The sequence below is a fragment of the Hemiscyllium ocellatum genome, unplaced genomic scaffold (assembly GCF_020745735.1).
Source record: "Hemiscyllium ocellatum isolate sHemOce1 unplaced genomic scaffold, sHemOce1.pat.X.cur. scaffold_864_pat_ctg1, whole genome shotgun sequence".
Classification (NCBI taxonomy): Eukaryota; Metazoa; Chordata; class Chondrichthyes; order Orectolobiformes; family Hemiscylliidae; genus Hemiscyllium; species Hemiscyllium ocellatum.
Window position 1 is genome coordinate 98,853 of NW_026869278.1, and position 18,709 is coordinate 117,561.

The 18,709-nt window shown below is 47.8% G+C and overlaps 2 protein-coding genes across 2 annotated transcripts; both read right to left on the reverse strand.

Moving 5' to 3' along the window:
- Positions 1–3,905: 3,905 nt before the first annotated feature.
- Positions 3,906–6,335, reverse strand: LOC132814589 (zinc finger protein 358-like; the record flags this gene model as incomplete). The annotated part of the gene is made up of 1 exon (XM_060823529.1): positions 3,906–6,335. A coding segment is annotated over one exon (2,040 nt), but the record flags the coding sequence as incomplete, so codon positions are not given.
- Position 6,336: 1 nt separating this feature from the next.
- On the reverse strand, positions 6,337–7,524 carry LOC132814590 (zinc finger protein 771-like; the record flags this gene model as incomplete). Its single annotated transcript, XM_060823530.1, has 1 exon — positions 6,337–7,524. A coding segment is annotated over exon 1 (948 nt), but the record flags the coding sequence as incomplete, so codon positions are not given.
- Positions 7,525–18,709: the final 11,185 nt, after the last annotated feature.

Sequence of the window (18,709 nt, forward strand, 5' to 3'; positions counted from 1 at the left end):
CTCTCTCTCGCCCCTCTCGGTCCCCCCCCCTCTCTCTCTCCCTCTCCCCTCCTCTCTCTCTCCCCTCTCCCCCCACCAGCTGTGCACTCTATCTCTCCTGCCACACTCACTCTCTCTCTCCTTCCGGCTGCGCTCTCTATCTCTCCTTCCCTCCCCGCACACTCTCTCACTCTCTCTTCACCCCCATCTCCCCTCCCCCCCTCCCTCCTTGTCTCTCAGTTCTTTCTCTGTCTCTCTCACTCACACTCGCTATCTCACATTCACTCTCTCTCTCCCTCCTGCTCTGCCTGTCTCTCTCTCTCTCTCTCTCCCCCCTCCTGCTCACTCTCTCTCTCTGGATATATGTCCCTTCACCACTCTCCAATCTACTATCCCTTTGACCCTCTCTCCCTCACTTCCTCGAACTCTCGTTAATAACTCTCTCTCCTTCCCTCTGTCTCTCTCTCTCTCTCCTTCTGTCTCTCTCCCTGTCTCTCTCTCTCTCCCCGTTTATCTGACTCTCTCTCTCTCTGTTTTTCTGCCTCTCTCCGTTTATCTGTGTATCTCTCTCTCCCCCTGTGTCTTTCTCTCTCGGTTTTTCTGTCTCTCTCTCTCCCTCAGTTTTTCTGTCTGTCTCTCTCTCGACTTTTCTGTCGCTCTCTCTCTCTTGTCTCTCTCTCACCCTCTGCCTGTCTCCCTCTCTCTCTCTCTCTCCCCGTTTATCTGTCTCTCTCTCTCTTTCTGTCTGTCTGTCTCTCTCTCTCCCCCTAGTCTCTCTTTCCCTCTCCCCCTGTCTCTCTCTCCCTCAGTTTTTCTGTCTCTCTCTCTCTCTCTGGATTTTTCTGTCGCTCTCTCTCTATCCACCCCCCAACCTCGTGTCTCAGTCGGTTTTTCTGTCTCTCTCTCTCTTTCTGTCTGTCTGTCTGTCTCTCTCCCCCTCCCCCTCTCCCTCTGTCTCTCTCTGGATTTTTCTGTCGCTCTCTCTCTATCCCGTCTCTCTCTCTCTCTCTCTCCACTCCCCCACCTCGTGTCTCAGTCGGTTTTTCTGTCTCTCTCTCTCTCGCCCACTCCCTGTCTCTTTACGCGTCTGTGTCTCTACGCGTCTCTCTCTCTCTCTCTCTCTCCCTCTCCCCCTGTCTCTCTCTCCCTCAGTTTTTCCGTCTCTCTCTCTCTCTGGATTTTTCTGTCGCTCTCTCTCTATCCCGTCTCTCTCTCTCTCTCTCTCTCCACCCCCCAACCTCGTGTCTCAGTTGGTTTTTCTGTCTCTCTCTCGCCCACTCCCTGTCTCTTTACGCGCCTGTGTCTCTACGTGTCTCTCTCTCTCTCCTTGTGTCTCTTTCCCTGTCTCTCTCTCTCTCTCTCTGTGTCTCTTTCACTCCTTCACTCTCTCTACGCGTCTCTCTCTCTCGCTGCCTCTCCCTGCCACCCTGTCTCCGGGAGAGACCATGTGCAGGCCTGGAAACAGCACAGAGACGGAGCGGGCGCTCCCTCAGGGACTGCCCTCTGATCAGACAGTCCTGCAGAACCAGTCCGACAAGTTCCCGGGACATGGCAGAGGTTGATGGGAATGGGAAAAGGTGGAGCAGAGAGAGAGAGAGACACTCCCTCCCTCCCTCCCTCCCGGTGCCCAGTACTGAGGGAGGGCCGCACTGTCGGAGGGAGGTGGATATACTCTAGGCCTTGAGCTCCCTAATCCAGGCCCACACTCCCTCCCTCCCGGTGCCCAGTACTGAGGGAGGGCCGCACTGTCGGAGGGAGATGGATATACTCTAGGCCTTGAGCTCCATAATCCAGGCCCACCCTCCCTCCCTCCCGGTGCCCAGTACTGAGGGAGGGCCGCACTGTCGGAGGGAGATGGATATACTCTAGGCCTTGAGCTCCATAATCCAGGCCCACCCTCCCTCCCTCCCGGTGCCCAGTACTGAGGGAGGGCCGCACTGTCGGAGGGAGGTGGATATACTCTAGGCCTTGAGCTCCATAATCCAGGCCCACCCTCCCTCCCTCCCGGTGCCCAGTTCTGAGGGAGGGCCGCACTGTCGGAGGGAGATGGATATACTCTAGGCCTTGAGCTCCATAATCCAGGCCCACACTCCCTCCCGGTGCCCAGTACTGAGGGAGGGCCGCACTGTCGGAGGGAGATGGATATACTCTAGGCCTTGAGATCCATAATCCAGGCCCACACTCCCTCCCTCCCGGTGCCCAGTACTGAGGGAGGGCCGCACTGTCGGAGGGAGGTGGATATACTCTAGGCCTTGAGCTCCATAATCCAGGCCCACACTCCCTCCCTCCCTCCCTCCCGGTGCCCAGTACTGAGGGAGTGCCGCACTGTCGGAGGGAGGTGGATATACTCTAGGCCTTGAGCTCCATAATCCAGGCCCACACTCCCACCCTCCCTCCCTCCCGGTGCCCAGTACTGAGGGAGGGCCGCACTGTCGGAGGGAGGTGGATATACTCTAGGCCTTGAGCTCCATAATCCAGGCCCACACTCCCTCCCTCCCTCCCTCCCGGTGCCCAGTACTGAGGGAGTGCCGCACTGTCGGAGGGAGGTGGATATACTCTAGGCCTTGAGCTCCATAATCCAGGCCCACACTCCCTCCCTCCCTCCCTCCCGGTGCCCAGTACTGAGGGAGGGCCGCACTGTCGGAGGGAGGTGGATATACTCTAGGCCTTGAGCTCCATAATCCAGGCCCACACTCCCTCCCTCCCTCCCTATCTCCCTCACCCTCCTGTTCCAATCCCTCCCTCCCTATCTCCCTCACCCTCCTACACCCCTCACCCTCCTGTTCCAATCCCTCCCTCCCTATCTCCCTCACCCTCCTGTTCCAATCCCTCCCTCCCTATCTCCCTCACCCTCCTACACTCCTCCAGCCCGTTACACACAGGGATAGGAGGAACTGTGATGCACAACGATGTCAAAGTGACCGAGGAACGAGAGGAAGCAGGGAGGGGTCAGCGACAGGCTTTATTCAGAGACTAAGCGTTTGTACAGCGAAGGATTACGTTGACATCGATATTTTACACAGCGAGAAGTTATCATCGCAATGGGAGAAGGAGGGAGGGAGGGAGGGAGAGGGGGAAGGAGGGAGGGAGAGGGGGAACGAGAGAGGGAGAGGGGCAACGAGAGAGGGAGGGGGGGCAACGAGAGAGGGAGGGGGCAACGAGAGAGGGAGGGGGGCAACGAGAGAGGGAGGGGGGCAACGAGAGAGGGAGAGGGGCAACGAGAGAGGGGTGGAGAGAGAGGTGGAGGGAGAGAGAGAGGGGGTGGGAGAGAGAGAGGGGGTGGGAGAGAGAGGGGAGAAGGAGAGAGAGGGGAGGGGGGAAGGAGAGAGAGGGAGGGGAGGGAGAGAGAGGGAGGGGGGCAATGAGAGAGGGAGAGGGGAAACGAGAGAGGTGGAGGGAGAGACAGAGGGGAAGGAGAGAGAGGGGGTGGGAGAGAGAGGGGAGAAGGAGAGAGAGGGGAGGGGGGGGAAGGAGATAGGGAGAGGGGGAATGAGAGGGAGAGGGGGAACGAGAGAGGGGTGGAGAGTGAGGTGGAGGGAGAGAGAGAGGGGAAGGATAGAGAGGGGGTGGGAGAGAGAGGGCAGAAGGAGAGAGAGGGGAGAGGGGGAACGAGAGAGGGAGGGGTGGAACGAGAGAGGGAGAGGGGCAATGAGAGAGGGAGAGGGGCAACGAGAGAGGGAGAGGGGGAGAGAGAGAGGTGGTGGGAGAGAGAGAGGTGGTGGGAGAGAGGGGTGGGAGAGAGAGGGGGAGAAGGAGAGAGGGGGAGAAGGAGAGAGGGGGAGAGGGAGAGAGGGGGAGAAGGAGAGAGGGGGGGAAGGAGAGAGAGGGGGGAAGGAGAGAGAGGGGGGTAAGGAGGGGGGGAAGGAGAGGGAGGTGGGAAGGAGAGAGAGAGAGGGAGGGAGAGAGAGAGAGAGGGGGAAGGAGAGGGAGAGGGAGAAACGATAGGGAGGGGAAGAGAGAGGGGGAGGGGGGGGGGAACGAGGGTGGGGTAGGAAGGGGGGGAACAAGAGAGTGGGGAGGAAGGGAGAGGGGGAATGAGAGGGGGAATGAGAGAGGGAGAGGGTGAATGAGAGGGGGGGGAACAAAAGAGAGAGGAGGGAGATGGGAATGAGAGAGTGAGAGGGAGGATCAGAGAGAGAGAGGGAACGAGGGATAGGGGGAAGGGAATGGAAGACGAGAATGTGGGGAGGGGGATGCCAGAAACGTTCTGGGAGGTGGGGAGGGGAGGGAGGGAGGGGGAGGTGCGTTGGGGGAAACGGAAGGACCCAGCCTCTGCCCCCCCCCGACCCCCACCCCCGGCCCGGGTTGGGTGTGGCTCAGCGTGGGCAGCGCAGGGTGGGCTCCCCAGCGTGGAGCGGCAGGTGACAGGCCAGCTCCAGGGCCCTGGCGAAGGCCTGGGGGCAGTGCGGGCACCGGAAGGAGGGTGCCGCTCCCCCTTCGCCCCCAGGGGGAGGCAGCGGGCACCGGTGCCTCAGCAGCGCCACCAGCTGGGGGAAGGAGCCACGGCAGAGGGAGCAGTCGTACGGGAGGGGGCCAGGCGCCGGGGGCTCTGCGTCTCTTCGCACCCATGGGTCACCGGGCGCTGGCTCCGGGGACCCCCGTCGCTTGTGGGTCGACCGGGGTTCAAGGGGCGATGGGTCTTGCGTTGGCGATGGGTTTTGGGTCATTGACCGATTTTGAGTGGGCGATGGGTGTCGGTTCAGTGAATATTGGGTCGTTGATGGATATTGGGTGGACGGTGGGTGTTGGGCGGACGGTGGGTGTTGCGTACATGATGGGTGTTGGGTTGGCGTTGGCGAATACTGGGTTGGCGATGGGTGTTGGGTGGGCGTTGTTGGCGAATACTGGGTTGGCGATGGGTGTTGGGTGGGCGTTGTTGGTGGACACTGGGTTTGCGATGGGTGTTGGGTGAGTGTTGTTGGCGGATATTGGGTTGGCGATGGGTGTTGGGTTGGCGTTGTTGGCGATGGGTGTTGGGTGAACGTTGTTGGCGAATATTGGGTTGACGATGGGGGTTGGGTGGGCGTTGGCGGATATTGGGTTTGCGATGGGTGTTGGGTTGGCATTGTTGGCGATGGGTGTTGGGTTGGCGTTGGCGGACATTGGGATTGCGATGGGTGTTGGGTGAGCGCTGTTGGCGGATATTGGGTTGGCGATGGGTGTTGGGTTGGTGGATATTGCGTTGGCGATGGGTGTTGGGTTGGCGTTGGTGGATATTGCGTTGGCGATGGGTGTTGGGTTGGTGGATATTGCGTTGGCGATGGGTGTTGGGTTGGCGTTGGTGGATATTGCGTTGGCGATGGGTGTTGGGTTGGCGTTGATGGCGGATATTGGGTTGGCGATGGGTGCTGGGTTGACGTTGTTGGCGGATATTGGGTCGGCGAGGGGCCCGGCTGGCCGGCGGCCCCTCCCCCGCCCCGGCAGTTCCGGCGGCGGTGTCCCCTCAGCCCGGCGGGCGCCTTGAAGCAGCGGCCGCAGTCCGGGCAGGCGTGGGGGCGCAGCGGGCTGTGGGTGCGGCGGTGGCGGCCCAGCATGGAGGAGCGGGTGAAGCCCTTGCCGCAGGCACCGCACACGTAGGGCCGCTCGCCGGTGTGGAGCCGGGCGTGCTGGTCCAGGTCGCGGCTGCTCTTGAAGGCCCGCGGGCAGTCCGGGCAGGGGTAGGGCGCCCGGTCGGAGTGGGAGCGGGCGTGGCGGGCCAGCTCGTAGGGGTAGCGGAAGGCCTTGCCGCACTCTGGGCACCGGTGCCGGGGCGGGTCGGGCCGGTGGCGCCCCTGGTGCTTCAGGAGGTAGGAGGCGGTCTTGAAGGCTTTGCCGCAGGAGGGGCAGGCGTAGGGGGTCTCCTGGGAGTGGGTGCGCAGGTGCTGGGCCAGGTAGTGCGGGCGCTTGAAGGACTTGTCACACCGCGGGCAGGGGTGGGGCGCCGCGTCGGTGTGGGTGAGCTGGTGCCGCAGCAGCTCGTAGGAGTTGACAAAGCCCTTCCCGCAGGCCGGGCAGGGGTAGGGCCGCTCGCCGGTGTGGCTGCGCTGGTGCCGCAGCAGGTGGGAGGCCCGGCTGTAGCGGCGGCCGCACTCCCCGCAGGCGTAGCCGGGTGCCGGGCGCCCGTGCGAGGCCAGGTGGGCCTGGAGCTCGCCCGAGCGGGCGAAGACCCGTCGGCAGCGGGCGCAGGCGAAGGGGCCCTGCCCGGCGTGCCCCTGGAGGTGGTGCCGGGACAGCGCCCCCTCGTCGGCGAAGGGCTTGCCGCAGACGGCGCACTTGATGCCCGGGGGCGGCGGGGGGGGCCCGGGGGGCGTCAGGCGCCCCGGCGTCCCTAGGCCCTGGAAGCGGCGCCGACTCGACGGCGGCCGGGGCCTCCGGGGGGCGGGGCTGGGCGCCGGCGCCCCGCTGGTGCAGCCGCCGGTGCCGCCGCAGCGTGCCGGGGTCCCGGAAGGCCTTGCCGCACTCCCCGCAGGGGTAGGGCCGCTCGCCGGTGTGCCCGTAGGCGTGGCGCAGCAGGTGGGCCGAGCGGCTGTAGGACTTGCCGCAGACGCCGCAGCGGAAGGGCCGGCGCCGGGGCGGGCCGTGGCGGGCGCGCAGGTGGCAGGCCAGCCCCTCCGGCCGGCCGAAGCGCTGGAGGCAGAGCGGGCAGCGGTGTGGGCGCCGGGGGTCGTGGATCAGCCGGTGCCGCGCCAGCTCGTACCGCTCCTTGAAGGCCCGCCCGCAGTCGGGGCAGGCGAAGGCCGGGGGGCGCTCATGGCGCCGCCGGTGCTTCTGCAGGTACCAGGGGGTGGCAAAACGCTTGGGACACAGCGGGCAGCGGTAGGGCCGGCTCTCGTCCTCCTCCTCCTCCTCCTCCCCCGGCGAGGGAGGCTCCGCGGGTCCGGCAGACGAAGTCGAGACCGCCCCCTCCGCGCCGCAGCGGTGCCTCTGGAGGTGCCAGGGGCTGGCGAAACGCTTGGGGCACAGCGGGCAGCAGTAGGGCCGGCTCTCTTCGTCCTCCTCCTCCTCCTCTTCCCCCGGCGAGGGAGGTTCCGCGGGTCCGGCGGACGAAGTCGAGACCGCTCCGTCCTGCCCGCAGCGGTGCCCGGCCAGCACCCGGAAATAGCCGAAGACCCGGCCGCAGCGGGAGCAGATGAAGGGGGTGCGGGGCGGGTGCCGGGCCCGGTGGCGGTAGAAGGGCCAGGCCCGGGCGAAACGGCGCCCGCAGTCGGGGCACCGGAGCGGCGCCAGGCCTGGGTGGGCCGCCAACTTCCTCTTCCGCCTCCGCCCTCTGTCCGCCGTCTCGCCCTCGTCGTCCTCCTCTCCCCCCGTCCGCGTGGACGTCGACATCTTCCGCTCCCCCAACCCCCACGCTCTCTCTACGTGGCCTCCTTACTTGGCGCTTGTCGGGCAGACGTCTCCTTCCTCTCTCTCTCTCTCTCTCTCTCTCTCCACGTCTCGGTGCCAACACTCCACTCTCCTTTGGTGGTCTATCGCTGGGCACGTGGAATCCTGGCACTGCCCCTGTCCTCGGGGTGGGCAGCGAGAGGAGGGGGGTAGAGGGGCCCCTGGTGGGAGGGGTGGGCAGCAGGAACTGTGGGGCAGAGTGCGAGAGAGAGACAGACAGAGAGAAGGAGAGAGAGAAAGGTGTCAGATGGCAGATATATATCCTGAGCCCCTCCATCACTCCTTCGTACAATGGAGGGGTTTGCAATTATTTAATCTCTGGGCAATGCACTGGATTTATTTACAATGGAGGGTTTTGCAATTATTTAATCTCTGGCCAATGCACTGGATTTATTTGCAATGGAGGGGTTTGCAATTATTTAATCTCAGGGGCAATGCACTGGATTTATTTACAATGGAGGCGTTTGCAATTATTTAATCTCTGGGCAATGCACTGGATTTATTTACAATGGAGGGGTTTGCAATTATTTAACCACTGGGCAATGCACTGGATTTATTTACAATGGAGGGGTTTGTAATTATTTAATCACTGGCAATGCACTGGATATATTTACAATGGAGGGGTTTGCAATCATTTAATAACTGGCAATGCACTGGATTTATTTACAATGGAGGGGTTTGCAATTATTTAATCTCAGGCACAATGCACTGGATTTATTTACAATGGAGGGGTTTGCAATAATTTAATCTCTGGGCAATGCACTGGATTTATTTACAATGGAGGGGTTTGCAATTATTTAATCTCAGGGCAATGCACTGGATTTATTTACAATGGAGGGGTTTGTAATTATTTAACCACTGGGCAATGCACTCGATTTATTTACAATGGAGGGGTTTGCAATTATTTAATCTCAGGGCAATGCACTGGCTTTATTTACAATGGTGGGGTTTGTAATTATTTAACCACTGGGCAATGCACTCGATTTATTTACAATGGAGGGGTTTGTAATTATTTAATCTCAGGGGCAATGCACTGGATTTATTTACAATGGAGGGGTTTGCAATTATTTAATCTCAGGGACAATGCACTGGATTTATTTACAATGGAAGTGTTTGCAATTATTTAATCTCAGGGGCAATGCACTGGATTTATTTACAATGGAGGGGTTTGTAATTATTTAATCTCAGGGACAATGCACTGGATTTATTTACAATGGAAGGGTTTGTAATTATTTAATCTCAGGCACACTGCACTGGATTTATTTACAATGGTGGGGTTTGTCATTATTTAATCTCGGGGCAATGCAGTGGATTTATTTACAATGGAGGGGTTCGCAATTATTTAATCTCAAGCACAATGCACTGGATTTATTTACAATGGAGGGGTTTGTAATTATTTAATCACTGGGCAATGCGCTGGATTTATTTACAATGGAGGGGTTTGCTATTATTTAATCTCAGGGACAATTCACTGGATTTATTTACAATAGAGGGGTTTGCTATTATTTAATCTCAGGACAACGCACTGGATTTATTTAGAATGGAGGGGTTTGCAATTATTTAATCTCAGGAGCAAAGCACTGGATTTATTTACAATGGAGGGGTTTGTAATTATTTCAACACTGGGCAATGCACTGGATTTATTTACAATGGAGGGGTTTGCAATAATTTAATCTCTGGGCAACGCACTGGATTTATTTACAATGGAGGGATTTGTAAATATTTAATCACTGGCAATGCACTGGATTTATTTACAATGGAGGGGTTCGCAATTATTTAATCTCAAGCACAATGCACTGGATTTATTTACAATGGAGGGGTTTGTAATTATTTAATCACTGGGCAATGCACTGGATTTATTTACAGTGGAGGGGTTTGCAATTATTTAATCTCAGGGCAATGCACTGGATTTATTTACAATGGAGGGGTTTGCAATAATTTAATCTCTGGGCAACGCACTGGATTTATTTACAATGGAGGGATTTGTAAATATTTAATCACTGGCAATGCACTGGATTTATTTACAATGGAGGGGTTTGCAATCATTTAATAATTGGCAATGCACTGGATTTATTTACAATGGAGGGGTTTGTAATTATTTAATCTCAGGCAATGCACTGGATTTATTTACAATGGAGGGGTTTGCAATTATTTAATCTCAGGTACAATGCCCTGGATTTATTTACAATGGAGGGATTTGTAAAAATTTAATCACTGGCAATGCACTGGATTTATTTACAATGGAGGGGTTTGCAATCATTTAATAACTGGCAATGCACTGGATTTATTTACAATGGAGGGGTTTGTAATTATTTAATCTCTGGGCAATGCACTGGATTTATTTACAATGGAGGCGTTTGCAATTATTTAATCTCAGGTAGAATGCACTGGATTTATTTACAATGGAGGGGTTTGTAATTATTTAATCTCTGGGCAGTGCACTGGATTTATTTACAATGGAGGAGTTTGCGATTATTTAATCTCTGGGCAGTGCACTGGATTTATTTACAATGGAGGAGTTTGCGATTATTTAATCTCTGGGCAGTGCACTGGATTTATTTACAATGGAGGAGTTTGCGATTATTTAATCTCTGGGAAATGCACTGGATTTATTTACAATGGAGGGGTTTGTAAATATTTAATCACTGGGCAATGCACTGGATTTATTTACAATGGAGGGGTTTGCAATTATTTAATCTCAGGGGCAATGCACTGGATTTATTTACAATGGAGGCGTTTGTAAGTATTTAATCTCAGGGGCAATGCACTGGATTTATTTACAATGGAGGGGTTTGTCATTATTTAATCTCTGGGCAATGCACTGGATTTATTTACAATGGAGGGTTTGCAATTATTTAATCTCAGGCACAATGCACTGGATTTATTTACAATGGAGGGTTTGTAATTATTTAATCACTGGGCAATGCACTGGATTTATTTATAATGGAGGGATTTGTGATTATTTAATCTCAGGCGCAATGAACTGGATTTATTTACAATTGAGGGGTTTGTAATTAATTCATCTCAGGGCAATGCACTGGATTTATTTACAATGGAGGGGTTGGCAATTATTTAATCTCAGGGGCAATGCACTGGATTTATTTACAATGGAGGGGTTTGTAATTATCTAATCTCTGGGAAATGCACTGGATTTATTTACAATGGAGGGGTTGGCAATTATTTAATCTCAGGGACAATGCACTGGATTTATTTACAATGGAGGGGTTTGCAATTATTTAATCACTGGGCAATGCACTGGATTTATTTGCAATGGAGGGGTTTGCAATTATTTAATCTCAGGGCAATGCACTGGATTTATTTACAATGTAGGGGTTTGCAAATATTTAATCACTGGGCAATGCACTGGATTTATTTGCAATGGATGGGTTTGCAAGTATTTAATCACTGGGCAATGCACTGGATTTATTTACAATGGAGTGTTTTGCAATTATTTAATCTCAGGGGCAATGCACTGGATTTATTTACAATGGAGGGGTTTGCAATTATTTAATCTCTGGGTAATTGCACTGGATTTATTTACAATGGAGGTGTTTGCAAGTATTTAATCACTGGGCAATGCACTGGATTTATTTACAATGTAGGGGTTTGCAATTATTTAATCTCTGGGAAATGCACTGGATTTATTTACAATGGAGGGGTTTGTAATTATTTAATCTCAGGGGCAATGCACTGGATTTATTTACAATGGAGGGGTTTGCAATTATTTAATCTCTGGGCAATGCACTGGATTTATTTACAATGGAGGGGTTGCAATTATTTAATCTCAGGGCAATGCACTGGATTTATTTACAATGGAGGGGTTGGCAATTATTTAATCTCAGGGCAATGCACTGGATTTATTTACAATGGAGGGGTTGGCAATTATTTAATCTCAGGGCAATGCACTGGATTTATTTACAATGGAGGGGTTTGCAATTCTTTAAACTCAGGGACAATGCACTGGATTTATTTACAATGGAGGGGTTTGTAATTATTTAATCACTGGTCAATGCACTGGATTTATTTACAATGGAGGGGTTTGCAATTATTTAATCTCTGGGCAATGCACTGGATTTATTTACAATGGAGGGTTTTGCAATTATTTAATCTCTGGCCAATGCACTGGATTTATTTGCAATGGAGGGGTTTGCAATTATTTAATCACTGGGCAATGCCCTGGATTTATTTACAATGGAGGGATTTGTAAAAATTTAATCACTGGCAATGCACTGGATTTATTTACAATGGAGGGGTTTGCAATTATTTAATCACTGGCAATGCACTGGATTTATTTACAATGGAGGGGTTTGTAATTATTTAATCTCTGGGCAATGCACTGGATTTATTTACAATGGAGGCGTTTGCAATTATTTAATCTCAGGGCAATGCACTGGATTTATTTACAATGGAGGGGTTTGTAATTATTTAATCTCTGGGCAGTGCACTGGATTTATTTACAATGGAGGAGTTTGCGATTATTTAATCTCTGGGCAGTGCACTGGATTTATTTACAATGGAGGAGTTTGCGATTATTTAATCTCTGGGCAGTGCACTGGATTTATTTACAATGGAGGAGTTTGCGATTATTTAATCTCTGGGAAATGCACTGGATTTATTTACAATGGAGGGGTTTGTAAATATTTAATCACTGGGCAATGCACTGGATTTATTTACAATGGAGGGGTTTGCAATTATTTAATCTCAGGGGCAATGCACTGGATTTATTTACAATGGAGGCGTTTGTAAGTATTTAATCTCAGGGCAATGCACTGGATTTATTTACAATGGAGGGGTTTGTCATTATTTAATCTCTGGGCAATGCACTGGATTTATTTACAATGGAGGCGTTTGCAATTATTTAATCTCAGGCACAATGCACTGGATTTATTTACAATGGAGGGATTTGTAATTATTTAATCACTGGGCAATGCACTGGATTTATTTATAATGGAGGGATTTGTGATTATTTAATCTCAGGCGCAATGAACTGGATTTATTTACAATTGAGGGGTTTGTAATTAATTCATCTCAGGGCAATGCACTGGACTTATTTACAATGGAGGGGTTTGCAATTATTTAATCTCAGGGCAATGCACTGGATTTATTTACAATGGAGGGGTTGGCAATTATTTAATCTCAGGGGCAATGCACTGGATTTATTTACAATGGAGGGGTTTGTAATTATCTAATCTCTGGGAAATGCACTGGATTTATTTACAATGGAGGGGTTGGCAATTATTTAATCTCAGGGACAATGCACTGGATTTATTTACAATGGAGGGGTTTGCAATTATTTAATCACTGGGCAATGCACTGGATTTATTTGCAATGGAGGGGTTTGCAATTATTTAATCTCAGGGCAATGCACTGGATTTATTTACAATGTAGGGGTTTGCAAATATTTAATCACTGGGCAATGCACTGGATTTATTTGCAATGGATGGGTTTGCAAGTATTTAATCACTGGGCAATGCACTGGATTTATTTACAATGGAGTGTTTTGCAATTATTTAATCTCAGGGGCAATGCACTGGATTTATTTACAATGGAGGGGTTTGCAATTATTTAATCTCTGGGTAATTGCACTGGATTTATTTACAATGGAGGTGTTTGCAAGTATTTAATCACTGGGCAATGCACTGGATTTATTTACAATGTAGGGGTTTGCAATTATTTAATCTCTGGGAAATGCACTGGATTTATTTACAATGGAGGGGTTTGTAATTATTTAATCTCAGGGCAATGCACTGGATTTATTTACAATGGAGGGGTTTGCAATTATTTAATCTCTGGGAAATGCACTGGATTTATTTACAATGGAGGGGCTTGCAATTATTTAATCTCAGGGCAATGCACTGGATTTATTTACAATGGAGGGGTTGGCAATTATTTAATCTCAGGGGCAATGCACTGGATTTATTTACAATGGAGGGGTTGGCAATTATTTAATCTCAGGGCAATGCACTGGATTTATTTACAATGGAGGGGTTTGCAATTCTTTAAACTCAGGGACAATGCACTGGATTTATTTACAATGGAGGGGTTTGTAATTATTTAATCACTGGTCAATGCACTGGATTTATTTACAATGGAGGGGTTTGCAATTATTTAATCTCTGGGCAATGCACTGGATTTATTTACAATGGAGGGGATTGTAATTATTTAATCTCTGGGTAATGCACTGGATTTATTTACAATGGAGGGGTTTGCAATCATTTAATCTCGGGGCAATGCACTGGATTTATTTACAATGGAGGGGTTTGCGATTATTTAATCACTGGGCAATGCACTGGATATATTTACAATGGAGGGGTTTGTAATTATTTAATCACTGGGCAATGTACTGGATTTATTTACAATGGAGGGGTTTGCAATTATTTAATCACTGGGCAATGCACTAGATTCATTTCCAGTGGAGGGGTTTGTAATTATTTAATCACTGGGCAATGCCCTGGATTTATTTACAATGGAGGGGTTTGCAATTATTTAATCACTGGGCAATGCACTGGATTTATTTACAATGGAGGGGTTTGTAATTATTTAATCTCTAGGCAATGCACTGCATTTATTTACAAATGGAGGGGTTTGCAATTATTTAATCTCAGGAGCAAGGCACTGGATATATTTACAATGGAGGGGTTTGCAATTATTTAATCTCAGGCACATGCACTGGATTTATTTACAATGGAGGGGTTGGCAATTATTTACTCACTGGGCAACGCACTGGATTTATTTACAATGGAGGGGTTTGTAATTATTTAATCTCTGGGCAATGCACTGGATTTATTTACAATGGAGGGGTTTGCAATTATTTAATCACTGGTCAATGCACTGGATTTATTTACAATGGAGGGGATTGTAATTATTTAATCTCTGGGCAATGCACTGGATTTATTTACAATGGAGGGGATTGTAATTATTTAATCTCTGGGCAATGCACTGGATTTATTTACAATGGAGGAGTTTGTAATTATTTAATCTCTGGGCAATGCACTGGATTTATTTACAATGGAGGGGTTTGCAATTATTTAATCTCAGGGGCAATGCACTGGATTTATTTACAATGGAGGCGTTTGTAAGTATTTAATCACTGGGCTATGCACTCAATTTAATTACAATGGAGGGGTTTGCAATAATTTAATTTCTGGGCAATGCACTGGATTTATTTATAATGGAAGGGTTTGCAATTATTTAATCTCAGGGGCAATGCACTGGATTTATTTACAATGGAGGGGTTTGCAATTATTTAATCTCTGGGCAATGCATTGGATTTATTTACAATGGAGGGGTTTGTAATTATTTAATCACTGGAAATGCACTGGATATACTTACAATGGAGGGGTTTGCAATCATTTAATAACTGGCAATGCACTGGATTTATTTACAATAGAGGGGATTGCAATTATTTAATCACTGGGCAATGCACTGGATTTATTTACAGTGGAGGGGTTTGCAATTATTTAATCTCAGGGCAATGCACTGGATATATTTACAATGGAGGGGTTTGCAATAATTTAATCTCAGGGCAATGCACTGGATTTATTTACAATGGAGGGGTTTGCAATTATTTAATCACTGGGCAATGCACTGGATTTATTTACAATGGAGGGGTTTGCAATAATTTAATCTCTGGGCAATGCACTGGATTTATTTACAATGGAGGGGTTTGTAATTATTTAATCTCTGTGTAATGCACTGGATTTATTTACAATGGAGGGATTTGTAATTATTTAATCTCTGGGCAATGCACTGGATTTATTTACAATGGAGGGGTTTGCGATTATTGAATCTCTGGGAAATGCACTGGATTTATTTACAATGGAGGGGTTTGCAATTATTTAATCACTGGGCAATGCACTGGATTCATTTAGAATGGAGGGGTTTGCAATTATTTAATCTCAGGGGCAATGCACTGGATTTATTTACAATGGAGGGGTTTGTAAGTATTTAATCACTGGGCAATGCACTCGATTTATTTACAATGGAGGGGTTTGCAATAATTTAATCTCTGGGCAATGCACTGGATTTATTTACAATGGAAGGGTTTGCAATTATTTAATCTCAGGGGCAATGCACTGGATTTATTTACAATGGAGGGGTTTGCAATTATTTAATCTCTGGGCAATGCATTGGATTTATTTACAATGGAGGGGTTTGTAATTATTTAATCACTGGAAATGCACTGGATATACTTACAATGGAGGGGTTTGCAATCATTTAATAACTGGCAATGCACTGGATTTATTTACAATGGAGGGGATTGCAATTATTTAACCACTGGGCAATGCATTGGATTTATTTACAATGGAGGGGTTTGTAATTATTTAATCACTGGCAATGCACTGGATATATTTACAATGGAGGGGTTTGCAATCATTTAATCTCTGGGCAATGCACTGGATTTATTTACATTGGAGGGGTTCGAAATTATTTAATCTCTGGCCAATGCACTGGATTTATTTACAATGGAGGGGTTTGCAATTATTTAATCACTGGGCAATGCACTGGATTTATTTACAGTGGAGGGGTTTGCAATTATTTAATCTCAGGGCAATGCACTGGATTTATTTACAATGGAGGGGTTTGCAATAAATTAATCTCAGGGCAATGCACTGGATTTATTTACAATGGAGGGGTTTGCAATTATTTAATCACTGGGCAATGCACTGGATTTATTTACAATGGAGGGGTTTGCAATAATTTAATCTCTGGGCAATGCACTGGATTTATTTACAATGGAGGGGTTTGTAATTATTTAATCTCTGTGTAATGCACTGGATTTATTTACAATGGAGGGATTTGTAATTATTTAATCTCTGGGCAATGCACTGGATTTATTTACAATGGAGAGGTTTGCGATTATTGAATCTCTGGGAAATGCACTGGATTTATTTACAATGGAGGGGTTTGCAATTATTTAATCACTGGGCAATGCACTGGATTCATTTAGAATGGAGGGGTTTGCAATTATTTAATCTCAGGGGCAATGCACTGGATTTATTTACAATGGAGGGGTTTGTAAGTATTTAATCACTGGGCAATGCACTCGATTTATTTACAATGGAGGGGTTTGCAATAATTTAATCTCTGGGCAATGCACTGGATTTATTTACAATGGAAGGGTTTGCAATTATTTAATCTCAGGGGCAATGCACTGGATTTATTTACAATGGAGGGGTTTGTCATTATTTAATCTCTGGGCAATGCACTGGATTTATTTACAATGGAGGTGTTTGCAATTATTTAATCTCAGGCACAATGCACTGGATTTATTTACAATGGAGGGATTTGTAATTATTTAATCTCTGGGCAGTGCACTGGATGTATTTACAATGGAGGAGTTTGCGATTATTTAATCTCTGGGAAATGCACTGGATTTATTTACAATGGAGGGGTTTGTAAATATTTAATCACTGGCCAATGCACTGGATTTATTTACAATGGAGGGGTTTGCAATTATTTAATCTCAGGGGCAATGCACTGGATTTATTTACAATGGAGGGGTTTGCAATTATTTAACCACTGGGCAATGCATTGGATTTATTTACAATGGAGGGGTTTGTAATTATTTAATCACTGGCAATGCACTGGATATATTTACAATGGAGGGGTTTGCAATTATTTAATCTCTGGGTAATGCACTGGATTTATTTACAATGGAGGCGTTTGCGATTATTTAATCTCTGGGCAATGCACTGGATTTATTTACAATGGAGGGGTTTGTAAATATTTAATCACTGGCCAATGCACTGGATTTATTTACAATGGAGGGGTTTGCAATTATTTAATCTCTGGGCAATGCACTGGATTTATTTAGAATGGAGGGGTTTGCAATTATTTAATCTCTGGGCAATGCATTGGATTTATTTACAATGGAGGGGTTTGTAATTATTTAATCACTGGGCAATGCCCTGGACTTATTTACAATGGTGGGGTTTGTAATTATTTAATCTCTGGGCAATGCACTGGATTTATTTACAATGGAGGGGTTCGTGATTATTTAATCTCAGGCGCAATGAACTGGATTTATTTACAATGGAGGGGTTTGTAATTAATTCATCTCAGGGCAATGCACTGGACTTATTTACAATGGAGGGGTTTGCAATTACTTAATCTCTGGGCAATGCACTGGATTAATTTACAATGGAGGGGTTTGTCATTATTTAATCTCAGGGCAATGCACTGGATTTATTTACAATGGAGGGGTTTGCAATTATTTAATCTCTGGGTAATGCACTGGATTTATTTACAATGGAGGGGGTTGTAATTATTTAATCTCAGGCACAATGCACTGGATTTATTTACAATAGAGGGGTTTGCAATTATTTAATCTCCGGGCAATGCACTGGATGGATTTACAATGGAGGGGTTTGCAATTATTTAATCTCAGGGCAATGCACTGGATTTATTTACAATGGAGGGGTTGGCAATTATTTAATCTCAGGGGCAATGCACTGGATTTATTTACAATGGAGGGGTTTGTAATTATTTAATCTCAGGGCAATGCACTGGATTTATTTACAATGGAGGGGTTTGTAATTATCTAATCTCTGGGAAATGCACTGGATTTATTTACAATGGAGGGGTTGGCAATTATTTAATCTCAGGGACAATGCACTGGATTTATTTACAATGGAGGGGTTTGCAATTATTTAATCACTGGGCAATGCACTGGATACATTTACAATGGAGGGGGTTGTAATTATTTAATCCCAGGCACAATGCACTGGATTTATTTACAATAGAGGGGTTTGCGATTATAATCTCTGGGCAATGCACTGGATTTATTTACAATGGAGGGGTTTGTAATTATTTAATCTCAGGGCAATGCACTGGATTTATTTACAATGGAGGGTTTTGCAATTATTTAATCTCAAGGCAATGCATTGGATTTATTTACAATGGAGGGGTTTGTAATTATTTAAACACTGGGCAATGCACTGGATTTATTTACAATGGAGGGGTTTGCAATTATTTAATCTCAGGGCAATGCACTGGATTTATTTACAATGTAGGGGTTTGCAAATATTTAATCACTGGGCAATGCACTGGATTTATTTGCAATGGAGGGGTTTGCAAGTATTTAATCACTGGGCAATGCACTGGATTTATTTACAATGGAGTGTTTTGCAATTATTTAATCTCAGGGGCAATGCACTGGATTTATTTACAATGGAGGGGTTTGTAAGTATTTAATCACTGGGCAATGCACTCGATTTATTTACAATGGAGGGGTTTGCAATAATTTAATCTCTGGGCAATGCACTGGATTTATTTACAATGGAGGGGTTTGTAAATATTTAATCACTGGGCAATGCACTGTATTTATTTACAATGGAGGGGTTTGCGATTATTTAATCTCTGGGAA